Source organism: Lagopus muta, chromosome W (assembly GCF_023343835.1).
Source record: "Lagopus muta isolate bLagMut1 chromosome W, bLagMut1 primary, whole genome shotgun sequence".
NCBI lineage: Eukaryota > Metazoa > Chordata > Aves > Galliformes > Phasianidae > Lagopus > Lagopus muta.
Window position 1 is genome coordinate 1,689,493 of NC_064471.1, and position 14,634 is coordinate 1,704,126.

General features: G+C 42.8%; 2 protein-coding genes across 2 annotated transcripts in view; both read right to left on the minus strand.

Annotated features, from left to right (window-relative positions):
- LOC125686431 (uncharacterized) overlaps positions 1–14,634 on the minus strand; it is a 313,554-nt gene that overhangs the window by 235,161 nt on the left and 63,759 nt on the right. The gene's annotated exons all lie outside the window — the stretch shown is intronic.
- Positions 5,834–14,634, minus strand: part of LOC125686398 (zinc finger SWIM domain-containing protein 6-like) — a 522,860-nt gene continuing 514,059 nt past the window's right edge. The window contains exon 14 of the mRNA XM_048930326.1: positions 5,834–8,317. Coding sequence (XP_048786283.1) covers positions 7,455–8,317 — 863 coding nt within the window. The 3' untranslated portion in view covers positions 5,834–7,454. The remainder of the gene's footprint in view (positions 8,318–14,634) is intronic.

A 14,634-nucleotide genomic window follows, 5' to 3' on the forward strand; every position in this document is an offset into this window, starting at 1 on the left:
CTACATGGCGCACCTTTACAACCACATTCTTTATTAGGACAGAAATGTCTTTCCACAGGTCAGCAGCCCAAATAGGTTTACCCCTTCTTTGCCAGTTATTTTGCTCCCACTGCTGTAACCACCCCCATAAGGCATTTGCTACCTTCCATGAGTCAGTGTAAAGATAGAGCATTGGCCACCTCTCCCGTTCAGGAACATCTAAGGCCAGTTGGACAGCCTTTACCTCTGCAAATTGGCTTGATTCGCCTTTCCCTTCAGTGGCCTCTGCAACTTGTCGTGTGGGGCTCCACACAGCAGATTTCCATCTGCGTTGCTTCCCCACAATACGACACGCTCCATAAGTGAACAGGGCATATTTCTTTTCATTCTCTGGTAGTTCATTGTATGGTGAGGCCTCTTTAGCATGTGATACCTCTACAACTGGTGATGTTCCAAACTGTTTACCATTAGGCCAGTCCGTGATCACATCTAGGATTCCTGGACGGCTAAGGTTCCCCATCCTTACTCGTTCTGCAATCAGTGCAATCCACTTACTCCAAGTGGCATCAGTAGCATGATGGGTGGTGGGAACGTTTCCCTTGAACATCCAGTTCAGCACTGGCAGTCGAGGTGCCAGAAGGAGCTGTGTTTCAGTATCGACTACTTCAGAAGCAGCCCAAACCCCCTCATACGCAGCTCAAAAGCCCACTGCTGTTCATCATCCCATGTAGACTCATTCTTCATTCAAGTCACATGATAAAGGGGGCTTACAATGAGACTGTAGTTCAGAACATGCATTCTACAGAAGCCCACTATGCCCAGAAAAGAGTGTGTATCTTTCTTATTAGTGGGTGGAGACATGGCAGTGATTTTGTCGATCACATTTGTTGGGATGTGATGACATCCATCTTGCCACTTTTATACCTAGGAACTGAATCTCCTGGGCATGTTCTTTCACTTTGCTTTGCTTAATAGCAAAACCAACATGCAGAAGGATCTGCATTATTTGTTCTCCTTTCCTTGCTGTGTTGCCCCACACAATCATGTCATCAATGTACTGTAAGTGCTCAGGAGCACTACACTGTTCCAGTGGAGCTTGGATCAATCCATGGCAAATAATAGGGCTGTGCAAATAATTCCAGGTATACTGAATGCCCCTCTAGGTGAAAGCGAATTGTGGCCTAGATTCTTTGGCCAAAGGAAGGCCAAGGCAAAGGAAGGCCAAAGGAGAAAAAGGCATTAGCAGTGACAATGGTGGCATACCGCTTGGCTGCTTTTGACTCCAATTCATATTGGAGTTGTAACATGACCGGTACAGCAGCACTCAGTGGGAGTGTGACTTCATTCAGGCCACGGTAGTCCACCGTCAGCCTTCAGTCTCCACTGGCTTTACGCACTGGCCATATGGGGCTGTTAAAAGGCGAGTGAGTTTTGATGATCACTCCCTGGCTCTCTGGTTGACGAATCAACTTCTGAATGGGGAGCAAGGAATCCCTGTTGGTGCGGTACTGCCGTCTGTGCACTGTTTTTGTACCAATTGGTACGTGTTGTTCTTTCACTTGTAGCAACCCCACAACAGACAGATCTTCTGATGGGCCAGGCAAAACAAACAGCTGCTTAACACCTTCTGTGTCTACAGCAGCTATTCCAAAGGCCCATCGATACCCCTTAGGATCCTTAAAATATCCCTGTCGTGGTTTTATGTTTTCTTTTTTGTTTTTATTTTGGGTTTCAGTATTCCACATCAAAACATCATGTAGTGTACGGGGCATTAAAGTGTTAATGCCCCAATTCCAGGTACCTATCCCTGTACATTACAGAAGTCAGGGGATCTGACAAATGATATAATTGATCGCCAGTATCCCAGTACTAGTGCAGCCACCACCCTCAAGGACCCCAGCATTCCTTACTCACTTCATCAAGCTGTTTGGAGAAGTGTGCCCCTGCCCTTTCATAGGGTCCAAGGTTCTGGGCAAGGACTCCCAGGGCTATTCCTTGTTTTTTTTTTATGCGAGCTGGTAGCCCCAAAGCAGAGGGCCTTCATGAGTTCTTATTTTAGCTGAGGGAATGCCCACCTTGCCTCCCCATTTCATATAATATTTTGGCTTTATCAACAGTCCGTAGCTGTGTATCCACGGTTGGCACCATCCTGTCATTCCTGGGAACGTACGGAATTCCTTGGCAGTTTGTGGCTCAGGGGTTTGGCAGATGGCTTCTTTCCTGACAGTCCTTAGGGTTTGAACTGCAGCTGTAATCTCATATCCCAAACATGTTGCTTACTGTGGACTTACTTGTGCTTTCTGTTGAGAAACTTGATAATCATTTAAACCAAGAAATTCAGCAAACTCACAGTCCAATGCACACTGTCCTCTTTTGGTTTTTTGTGACATCCACGTACTGAAGTAAGGTTCCACCCTGGGATGGAGGAACCCAAGCCTCTGGTTCACAAGTTGACCAGCTCACAAAAATCATTGAGCCGTTCTCACAACCCTGGGTAACACTGTTCAGATTAACTGAGTCTTTTCACCCCATCTTGGGGTTTTCTTATTCAAAGGCAAATAACCTTAGGCTTCCTTTGGCCAAACCCGGCAGAAAAGGCATCCTTCAAATCCAGAAGGTAAACTCCACCTATTTATTCCTTAATTTGGTTAATAAAGTGTATGGATTTTTCACCACTGAGTGTATGCATTCAACTATTCTATTACTTGCCCTCAAATCTTATACCAAAAAATAGCACTTGCTTTCCAAATTTTTTGTTGTTGTTGTTGGCAGGTTTGGAGTATTGTATTGAGATTCATATTTAATTAGTAATCCAAATTATCCAAAAATTATCTATTATTTCTTTTATCCGCCTACAGTCACATATCCTCAAAGGGCACTGCTTTACCCTTACTGGGCTAGCTCTTGCTTTTAACTTAACTTCTATTTAGGACTGCATTTTTGGCTCTGCCAGGTATCCCCGATACCCACACTCCTAAGAGTATCTTACTCAAGATTTCTGTAACTTCTGGGGCTACAACCTTGTTTTTCCCAGTTTGTGTTAAAGGCAGACTTACAATTCTCAATCAGTTAATATTGTTTGATCCTTAGCTCCAGTTTTATGTAATTTCTTGCTAGAGTGATCTGACATGTACAAGATTTTATGTATTCCTACTTGTTTTCTCAGCCTATATTTAATTGATCCAAAAAAGTAAGCCTTTTCTTATTGGGCATTAGCTCCTACTGCTGTTACAAAATCACCTACGGGTGTTAAGAGGCACCCGTATCCACCAAAAGATAAACCTCTTTATCCTGCTCCCCTAGCTGTAATTTAACCAGTGGATCTGCTAGGGTAAACTTCCTGAATTCCCATCCTTCATCTTTGCCTTCCTCAGCCTGTGTCCTTCCCAAACTTTTCACTTTCCAAACTCTCATCATTACATAAACTACTAACATCATATTTCAGTTTTACCTCCTCATCTCCAGAGGCTTCCAGTGCTAACACTGGGATTTCGTGTTTCCTAGATCTCTGCAGAGGCTGTTCTCACTTTCAGTGCCCTGTCCTCTCTGCCTCCCTCTTGGCAAGTACTGTTGTTTACAGCAGCAGTCTCCATCTGCAGCACACTCTCTCACACCAAGTTCCACTCGCGGGGGAACGGTGTGGGGTGGTTGCTCTCATGCCAGCACAGATAAACTCACTTTCTCTTTAACCCTTTTTCCTTTGTACATTATTCCACTATTCATACCCTAAGTTACACTTCCACATACCCTCAATTCTATTTCTGTACACCATTAACAATTAGCTTTCTTATACCATCAAAACAGTTTGTCCCCTTCCTTTCAAAATCCACAAACCAAACCATACAGTTCTTCAACTTCCACAAACACCCAGCACTTGGTCTCTCATGATTAGGGTACTCAATTATAAAACTGGTCCCATTATTCCATTTATGTTCTGGTTTCTTATTCAATATTCCCCCTCTGGCTCACCAGCAATGTTTTTCCAGTGAGACAAAATAAAATGCAGGGGGTCTTCTCGGTATCACTTTAGACACCCCTTGTTCCATAACAGCCTCATAGGTAATACTTTCATGACATAAACATTTAACAACAACAAAGACAGAGACAATAATCAGTACAATTTATCCTCAGGATCCTTCCTCTCTCTGCCTCCCTCCAGGGTGCAACCTTCCCTCTGTATTCCTTTACTATGATCTATAGCATATGTATTTCCATCATCATCCCAATCTCATTTCATTTAAATGGACAAAATACGTACGTATGAACAAATAACACAGAGAACAAAACAACTTTCACTTCATCCGTCTCTGGCCGCCTCCCTCACGGGAGAACAAAACAGTGGATCAGGACTCTGCTCTCGCTCCATAGCTCAGCTATGTCTCACTCTCACCACACTCATACAATACCAGCTTAGTAAAAACATAAGTTCAAAATTTCTTAGTTCATAGTTCTAATTTCCTCAGAGAATATCCCAAATATTCTGATGGTATTAATTCAGATACACGGTACCGAATATTTACAACAGATGGTAATAGCAATTATATAACCTACAACTTCTGTTATCACAACCAGGAGAACCCAGATAACCCTTTGACAAGATACCCACTATATCCTGTCCCCTTACCCTGCGTACAACTTACAAGGTTCGTTTGTGGGTGCTCCCCCCAAGGAGCTGCTCGCCAGAGCCTGCCCACCCCAGCTGGCAACCTACCAAACCTGTGAGCTTACTTCCCAGGGGCAGCAGCAAGGCTATACCCCACTGTCATGGTTCTATGGTCAAATCCGTGACACCCACGTAGGATGTCTCCATATGGCTTACAAGTCCCTTCATTCCATACACATACCTGGTCCACCGATGGATGGTCCTTGTCTGCTCCTGCAGTGATCGGATGAGGAAGGGGAGTCCTTCCGAGAAATCTCGGGGCGCACCTAAGGTGTCTCTCTTCTCAACCGGCCCTGCAGCCGAGCAGAGGGTGTCCCATCTGGGTCGCCAAATTGATGTGTGGAATTAAACTCTGTAACCCAAGTAAGATGACAAAGCAGGTACAGTTTATTCAGTGTTGCGCAGACACCTAGGTGCAAGGGGGATAGATCCGCCTAACTTTCACACCGTCTAGAAAAATTGTGCTACAGATATAGGCGAAACTAATACATAATCAATAGTTTTCCCGGAAGTTGGATACATATTCATTACACCCCGAGAGTTCATTAGCATGCAGACCTTCCCCTCTTGAGCGTGCGTAGTGGGTCGTGGGATGAAGATTTGTTGTTTTCCTCGCGAAGGCTTCTGACCGTTTTCACTGTAAACTCCTGGCCTTTTGGGGGGGCATCCCCCCAAAACAGTTTCTTCTTGCCCTGTGGACATCTAATCACCTCCCTGCCAAATGTCCTCGGGCTATTCTCAAACCCTTATCTTTATGGCCTTCATCCCCCTCACTATCCCAGACACAGTGTCTGCCATCCCTTATTTTCTAACAATCTCTACATTCCTGCTTCTATAAACTATCTCTAACTATTCCCCTTCACCTCCCTTATTCTCAGTCACTGTGAAGCCTTCTTGCCTTTTTTCTTTCACTTGTGGGGCCCGTCTCACCTTTCATCTCCAGCAAGATTTAATTCTATTTATATTTCATTCTATCTATTTTTAGTAACCAAACATTTCTTTCCTGCTCTTGGTGATATTGCTCAATAGCATAATGTACTGAAGTTGTAGGCTGGGCATCTAAGCTGTATGAACCATCTGTTCACAATTCAGTTCCAGTAACAGACACCATAAAGGAGGCAATATCAACTTTCAAAAAAACTAATTTTAATAAAAACAACAACAAACAAAATTGCTGATCATTAACAAGTTTATAAAACAGTGATTTAGTTACATAAATTGATAACAGTGTATCAAATCTTAATTACTTTCAACTTCGTGACAGTGTTTACATGGCTGATGAAGTACAACCTTTTAACCGATTATAATAAATAAATAAAATGGAGAACATGAAATAGTTTTTCTAAACAGAAATACCTACAAACATAACTCTAGCATGTTCTCTAATGAAGGGAACAAGTAACACTGGACACCTTTTGCACCAAAACATAAAATCTGCTTTAAAAACCACAAGGATTGAGAACCATCAGCTGGAGTGAAGTCACTGTATTGTAACCAAAGTTGGAATTTAATAATATAATGAACGATTTGGTAGTTAGATCTCCAGTTTGGTTATTTTAAAGCATTAAGACAAGGCAAGATAGAAGGCTGCTTTTGTTTGAGTAATTCTAGAGAAAATAAAATATATTTAACAAAAACCCTGAAAAGTAGAACAGTCATACCTACTCAACTTTCTGTTCCTCACAAAGTCAAAATACTTATGCAGAATATGTATGTATATATATATAATATATATGTTGTTTGTGCACAAATGTTAGATTATTAGTAGCTGACTGCAAAGGCTACAAATCTTGTCAGCCATTTTGGAAAACATTTTGCTTTGTGTCAAAATTCTTTTTCCAGGCTAGGAAGCAAGAATCTTGATTCTGGCATACTGAATTCTTAATGCCAAGCCTTGCTGCTCTGGCTGTGTATTTTTTGTTGTCCCTCTTTACTATGGTGCCTGTTAGAAGCATGTGTGTATATATATATATGTATACAGGAGTTGTGTAATTATAAATATATAAAAATCTTCCCCCAGTAGGTATCAGTCTAACCATGGAATCTAAAAGGTGGTTCTGCATAGATGCCCAACATACAGTTCACCACCTGAGCCAACCCTGAAGCAAGGTGTACTTTCATCCATCTGATAGATATTTTTTCGTTTGAAACCAAGCTACTGCATCTTCAAGTATTCTGCATTACATAGATTTTTAAAATATAAATTAATGTTATATTTTTCAATATTCAGACATATACTATAATATATATAAGTATAATAAATGCTCTCATTCTTCTTCTATTTTTTTTTTTTTTAATAAATCCCTGAGAATGTATGTTGACAGTAGCTAAGTTTCCACATGCATAAGCATTGTTTGTCATGCTTCAGGATGAACAGTACTGCAAAGCCATGTGGTCAGCCTTAACTATTAGTATTTCACTTATTGGTTTGTTTAAATATGCTGAATGTAAGGATGAGTTACAAAGGAATAAAGCTGAATCCATTTGAGGTATTTATCACAGGATGGAGGTGTTGTTTTGTTTTGTTTTGTTTTAAAGCCATTGCAATATATGCTTGGTTTTGAGGCTGTGCATGTATACAGAGAGGAGAGCGATATGGGCTCTTGCCACTTGACAACATATACTCAGTGTAAACCAAACCTTTTTTAACAGAAAAAAGGAGAAAAGTAAACACGAACTTTCACAACACGACAATTTAGTTTGCAAACTCAGTACAACTATACACATATAATACCAGTGTGGCTCTTTTTCTTTAAGTTAAAAAGGCAAGCTCAAGTAGAAACAAACCGTCCCTTCCCTCCCCACACTTTCATCAACCAAACCGCTCACGAACCAACATCATCAATTTCTTTTTGCCTTTATAGATTTGTTTTAGGTTGTCAATAAACTGTGTAAACTGGATCTGTCCATCATGAGACATTAAGAAGGTCTCTCGGGCCTTGCTGAGGAATTCTATAAACTCACCATAGTGTCGAGGGCTGATGTGAGTGAGACGCGAATGAGTTGTATTAATGTAGGCTCCAATTGTGGCATCCAAGAGTTGCCTTAAAGGGGCTTTGTCCAGTGACATGAGCTTAACAGAGTTCCTCCTTCCCTGAAGTCCCACCATGCCAGGAGTGGTCAAAGTACACCTACGCAAAATGTCTGACAGTACTGTTGCACATTTGACACTTTTGACTACCAGAGGTATTATAGCTGCTAGCTCATTTTTCCCAAGGGAGTGGCTGAGTGCACATGCCCACAGAACATCATTAATAGCAGGGTGTGTGTCCTGATTGTAACTCAGGTTGAGATGTGTCATGGCCAGAGTGGCCAACTTGTAGGCCCGTGTGGGGTAACCACGGTGCTCCATGTATCGTGCTACAGTAAAAAGCTGCGAGTAGCTCATGCCGGTTGTAGCAGCATCTAGAACGATTTGGTAAGCAGTCTCAAAAGCTATGCGCTCTTTTTCACATAAAGTCAGTGCAGAGAGGGCACAGTTTTGAGGATCCTTCATGGCACACTGTAGAGCAAGCGTCCTAGCACTGCTGGCCAGCTTCTCCTGCTGAAGGCAGTCCAGATGCAGATGGACAATTGTACTATTGGACATCACTGTTGTAGCAACAATACTAGTGGCTTCCGTTGGAGTGAAAAGTGTAAACCAGTTTTGCATGATGCTATCTAGTGCATGAACACCTGGGAGAGAAAAAAAGGATTAGCCATAACTGATAAAATCAGGCAGATACAGATGTTCAAAAAGAGAACCAGTTACCAGTTAACAGATAACATGGATAAAAAAGGATATTAAAACAAAAGATACTAAATCACTGAAATGTAGAGAAAAACAAAAAAGCCTGCAAAATAAGCTTTAATCTGCTGGTGTAACAACTGAGCGGTTTTATGTGTTATTTAAAACCATTTGAATAACAATTTCTGGCTCATTTGGTCTCTATTACTAAAAAGCAGCTCTTATAATGAACACGTCTTAAAAAGAAATTTTAAATTCTTTTCTCAGTGCGCATTTCAAAATAGAGCACATGCACAAAAGAACAAGAAAACATGCTAAATAGATCACTTAATAGAACACTGCATTTAATACCAAGCACGTCTTAAATAAAAAATCTTAATACCTGTAACAACTTTTCAGACGTATCTTGTATCACATTCATATGCAACAGAACATCATGCTATTATTAGAGAAGTACACGCTACTGGCTTTTATCTGAAATTGATATTTTCCTTATTTCTGGTGTGAATAGTTCATTCCAGGGGGCCCCACTGTGCAATACAAGGAGTGAGACCCCAGTACACAGCCCAATTGTCTGTGCAGATATTCAGGATATTGTCACCGGTTTCCTTAGTTAAAACCATCCACGTGGCTTGCAGTTCTGCCCATTGGCTACTCTGACCATCCCCCTCTTCAAACTAGATTGTTTCAGTGGAGGGATGGTATGTCAGTGCTCTCCACTTGCTCAGGTTACCCTTGCTGGACCCATCTGTATTCTAGGCATCTTCAGGAATGGGATACTTCCCTTCCTGAATGGGACACTTCTCTAGTGGAATGTCCATTTTCTCCTCTGGCACATCACCGTGATAAGTTACAGGGCCTAGGATCTTCCAGAGCTCTTCTTTCAGTGGTGATATAGACAGACTACTCCTCTGGATGAGATAGGCAACCCATTATGCCACTGTCTGTGCTTGGGCCACCCCTGTCTTAGGAAGGTGAGTCAGATATTTCACCCAGCCCTGAATTGGCAAGGTGGTCTTCACTATGACTTCAGCTTTTTGGGTTATTGGATCTACCACTCGTAGTGCGGAGTAGGCAGCCAATAGCTGTTTTTCAGTCATACTGCAGCTTTCTTCTGCTCTGTGACAAACCTGAGACCAGAACCCAACCGGGCTTTGAACAGAATTTTGTCACCCTCATAGACTCCAGAGGAACACATCCTGAGTTACATGAACACCTAGTTCAGCTGGAAGGGTGGGATCCAGTATACCCAGTGCCTGGGACTGTTTAACAGCTAGTTTTGCTTGCTGGAATGCCTCTTGTTCCATTCTCCCCCAGTCCCACCTTTGGCTTTGCTTTGTGAGTGGATACAAAGGCCTCAGCAGCTGCACTTAGTGGGGTATAATGGAATGCCATTATTCCAATATACCCAAAAATTCTTGCAGCAGCCTTGGTGCCGTAGGGACTAGGAACACCTGAAACTTGTATATTATTTCACTGGATAGTACTCTGGTCTTTCCTGACCAAACTATACCCAGGAATTTCACCTACAATCTTGGTCTTTGTACCTTCTGTGGGTTTATAGTCCACCCTTTCTCTTGTAAATGAGTAGTCAATGAATCTACAGCCTATCCTAATGACTCCACTGAGTCAGACGTCAACTGACATCATCAATATAGTGGAACAGTTTGATGTTATTAGGATTATTCCACTTTGCCAGATCACAAGCCACTAACATGACAATTTGCTGCTGAATGCACGTACCCTTGTGGCTGGACTGGAAAGGTCCACTGTCTGCCTCCCCACTTATAGGCAAACAGGTTTTGTGAGTCTGCATGAATGGGAATACTGAATAAGGCATTTGCCAAGTCTAGGACTCAGTGGTAGGTTTCTACCTCCCTACTCAATGTGTCCATCAGGGAAGCAATATTGGGTAGGGCTGCATGAAGGGGGGGCGTGACCTTATTTAATTCTCACTAATCCACTGTCATTCTCAGTGGATTACACTCTCCTGCATGACTCAGTAAGGACCTGCTGGGCAAACTGAGGGCAAAGAAATGTGCACACAAGCTCTGGAAACAAGGGTGTGCCATCTGGGAAGAATACAGGGATGCCGTCCAGACTCCTCCTTTGGTAAACGATAAATAAATTAAATAAAATGGAGAACATGAAATAGTTTTTCTAAACAGAAATACCTACCAGACATACCTCTAGCATGTTCTGTGATTCTTTGATTCTCCATGTGCCATATGACTTTCGCACTGGCCATATGGGGAAATTATATGGGCTATGTACAGGTCTTATGATCCCTATTTTTCTAGTTCCTGCACCACTGCAGGTATTTCCTCTTGACCCCCCAGGTGTCTACAGTGTTTAGTATTAGTAATCCAGTACAGATTTGGCAAGAAAATAGCTGCATGTTATGCATGGCCTCTTAATATCACCTGCACCACCTGGATACTAATAACTCTCTCTCTCAGTCTGAACTCTCTTATGGTTGTCTAGAGAGTCAGACCTCATAGTATATCTATGCCCAGTATATCCTCTAGGACTGGGGCAATAGATACCTTATACTCCCAGGGTGGGATGTGCCCAACCCCCAACTTCAACCATGTCTAGGTTACGGGGATGGTCTGTCCCACAAACCCACCAGTCACCACCCTATTTCCCTGGAATTTGGCTGGAACACCATAAATAACCTGTTTCTGCGCCTGTGTCAACTAGTGCCATAACTCATTGTATATTCTTTCAGGAGCAAAAAAGAGCAAAAAAGTCAGTTTGACACAGTGCCTCCAGCCACATCTGGGAGCTTGAGGTGCAGGGGGGCTGGCATCCTCTGTCATGCAAGTAACTGTACAAATGCTAATTCTTTTTCCTCAGGTCGCTCAGATGCAGTGGCTGGGGTCACTTGAGGAGGCTTTTTCCTTTTATTGGGAACTAGGAAATCATCTAGCTACCATGTTCTTGTTGGTACCTTTTGAATAATTCTCATTCCTGCTTTTTTGGATGTATTTTGAGGCTTTTGATTTTCCTCCAGCTGCCTCCAGAGCTGGAGGAGGAAATAATTGGGCTGGAAATCAATTTTAGCAAATTGAACCTCAGCCCAGATTAAGTCATTTAACATTCGCTTTTATGATACCCATATGGGTCCTGATTGAGTAGTCCGTGGGGCGGATCTCCTGGTTTTAGTTACGAGGAGGACCTCAGCCCCTTCCAACATTTGGATATTGTACCTGGTATGAAGGTACTCTGTCTCTCTCAGATCAGCCATCAATTGGGCAGCCTGTTGGATGATGGCCTCTTAGGCCACTAAGGGGTTCAGTACGGACACCAGTGTGCCATACCGGTGGGGAGGAGCTTGTTCTAATATGAGGTCCCTCATCCCCATCGAACTTAACTAAATCAGGACTCTGGAATGCATCATCATAAATTGCCTCTTTCTTTCCCAGTTCTCTAATATAAATTTGAAGTTTCTCCATTGAGGTCCATAGACCAGCATTTATCAGAACATCACTTTTGTATGGCCATGTGATTCTACATACTGCCATTATCCATTGTATTACAGAATGGTTTTTGTCATTATGTATGACAGTGGCATGGAGCTTTTGTCTGAGAGCCAGATGTGTGGTAATGGATTCAAGTTTAGAAATATCGGGCTCATTAATTACCACACTTTCAGCCCCCATGTCCCATAATCTCAACAGCCAAGCTGGTATGGTCTCTCGTGGTCCTTGCTTAAATTGTTGTAACAGATCCATGAGTTCAAGCAGCTGTATACAGTCACGCTGTTACACGCAATGAGGTATGTGCAGGGGGCCACTCTTTGGGTGCCAACCCTGCTGGTCTGTCTTTGATTTTCTTTGTTTTCTGAGTTATTACTGGCCTTTTTTCAAGAGGATCTGAGGTTCCTCTAGTTGGCTTTTAGTCTGCTTGGCCTTTTTTTTTTGTTCTTGGGTTCAACTAGGATCCAAAGATCCTGTTGATCCAAGTCCTTTTCCTGTTCTAGTGACACAGGACTCTATTTCAAAAGGGGAAGTTCCATTTGAAGGTGGGGAAGTTTGCCCTGTCAAAGACGTAATTTTATCCTCTAGTTGTCTCATATGAGCTTTCAAAAGCTCGTTTTTAACTTCTAATTCTTCCTCCAAAGAATGATATGCTTTAATAGTGAGAAGCAGGAGCCATACCACAACAGATGCTGCTACTATTTTTTCCTCAGTTGTAAAAATTTCTGTCCTAATTTATTCAGGAAATGGTCTATTTTTGATGGGGATTTAATAACGGGACCATTGTCCCTCATAGGCCCCCATTCTTCAATAATCCAACCAGCACTCAGCCACGGGGAACCCAGGAATCCCAGGGTTTCCCCCAGGAGTTCCTCTCTCAGTGTATTCAGGGTCCCACTAACCTTGCAACACATAACTTCTTTTAAAGTAATCCATTGTAAATAAGTACCTGGCTGGCTCACCAAGTATAACACTACAATGTGTGGGAAAACAACAATAACAGCAGGGTAGCAGAGATTCAGGCTGTAGCAAGTGAGAATCAGCTTAATTACAACAGTCATGAGCAAAAAAAAAAAAAAAAACAAACAAAGGAAAAAAAGCTGCTCAACTTCAGAATGTCACAGATAGACTAGAAACTCCAGAAAGATACCTTTACCTCCACTGTCAACCCTTAAATGAGATCTGGGAGGGGGTGGATCCTGGCTCCATTTCTTCCAGTCACTCAGGTGCATTGCTTACACCTGAGCTCCCCTGGGTTGGCCCTGCCTTCCCACCAGGTGCTCAATGGCTGTTTCAGGATGTGAGATAGCATTTCTGCCACATATAGTTTTATTATGATATATAAACTAATTTAAAGCAGTATTAAAAACAAGATTTTATTATTATTTTATTTATTATTAGTTATTAATTCATTATTAATTTGTTATTATTTTTAATTACAATTGAGGGCTACAAGCTTTTTAGAAGGGATAGGCAAGGTAGGAGAGGCAGAGGAGCTGCCCTCTGTTAAGAAGTGGATAGACTATGAATAGCTGCCTCTGAGAAACGGTCAAAATGGGTTGAGAGCTTGTGGGTTTAAAATTAGGGACCAGGGGATCAGTTTAATAAAGGAAATCTAGTGATCGGGAACTACTACTGGCTGTCTGATCAAGGGGAGACTGTTGACAAGGCCTTCTTGCTTCAGCTACAAGATGCCTCATACTCACAGGTTCTCATCCTGATTGGGAATTTCAACTACCTGGATATCTACTGAGAAAACATCTCTTTCGGGGCCTACTTGGAGCTGTCTCATGGGCTAGGGTGTTGGAAGGCAAGGGGGCCTGTGAGAGCTGGTCAGCATTTAAGCAGCTCTTCTTCCAAGCTCAGGATCAGTGCGTCCCTGTGAGGAAGAAATCGGGAAAGGGTGGCAGGAGATCTGTGTGGATGAGCAAGGAGCTCGTGCACAAACTCAAAGGAAAGAAGAAGGCCCATGAAATGTGGAAAAAGGGTCTGACTACTTGGGAAGAATACAGGAATGTTGTCAGGGTCTGCAGGGATGCGACAAGGAAGGCTAAAGCCTGCCTGGAATTAAATCTGGCAAAGGGGATAAAGGATAATAAAAAAGGTTTTTTCAAGTACATTAACAGTAAAAGGAAGACTAGGGAGAATGTGGCTCCCCTGCTAAGTGACGGGGGTGTTCTGGTAACGGGGGATGCTGAGAAGGCGGAGATACTGAATGCCTTCTTTGCTTCTGTCTTCAGTGAAAAAGCTCCCCCTCGGGAATCTGAGACCCTGGAGATTAGTGATAGGATCTGGGGAATGGAAGACCCCCCTTCTGTCAGGGAAGAGGTGGTCCGGGAGCACCTAGGCAACATCAATGTTCAGAAATCCATGGGACCCGATGGGATTCAGCCACGGGTACTGAAGGAGCTGGCAGAGGTGATTGCTGAACCGCTTTCTGTCACCTTTGAGAAGTCTTGGAAGACGGGGAAGGTACCTGAAGACTGGAAGATAGCCAACGTCACCCCGGTCTTCAAAAAAGGCAAGAAGGAAGACCCAGGCAATTATAGGCCAGTCAGCCTCACCTCTGTCCCTGGAAAGGTGATGGAACAGCTTGTACTGGATGTCATCTCCAGACAACTGGAAGAAGAGGAGGTTATCAGGAGTAGTCAGCACGGGTTCACAAGGGGGAGGTCGTGCTTGACCAGCCTGGTAGCCTTCTATGATATTGTCTCTGGCTGGGTGGATAGGGGGAGAGCAGTGGATGTAGTCTACCTTGATTTCAGCAAGGCATTTGATACTGT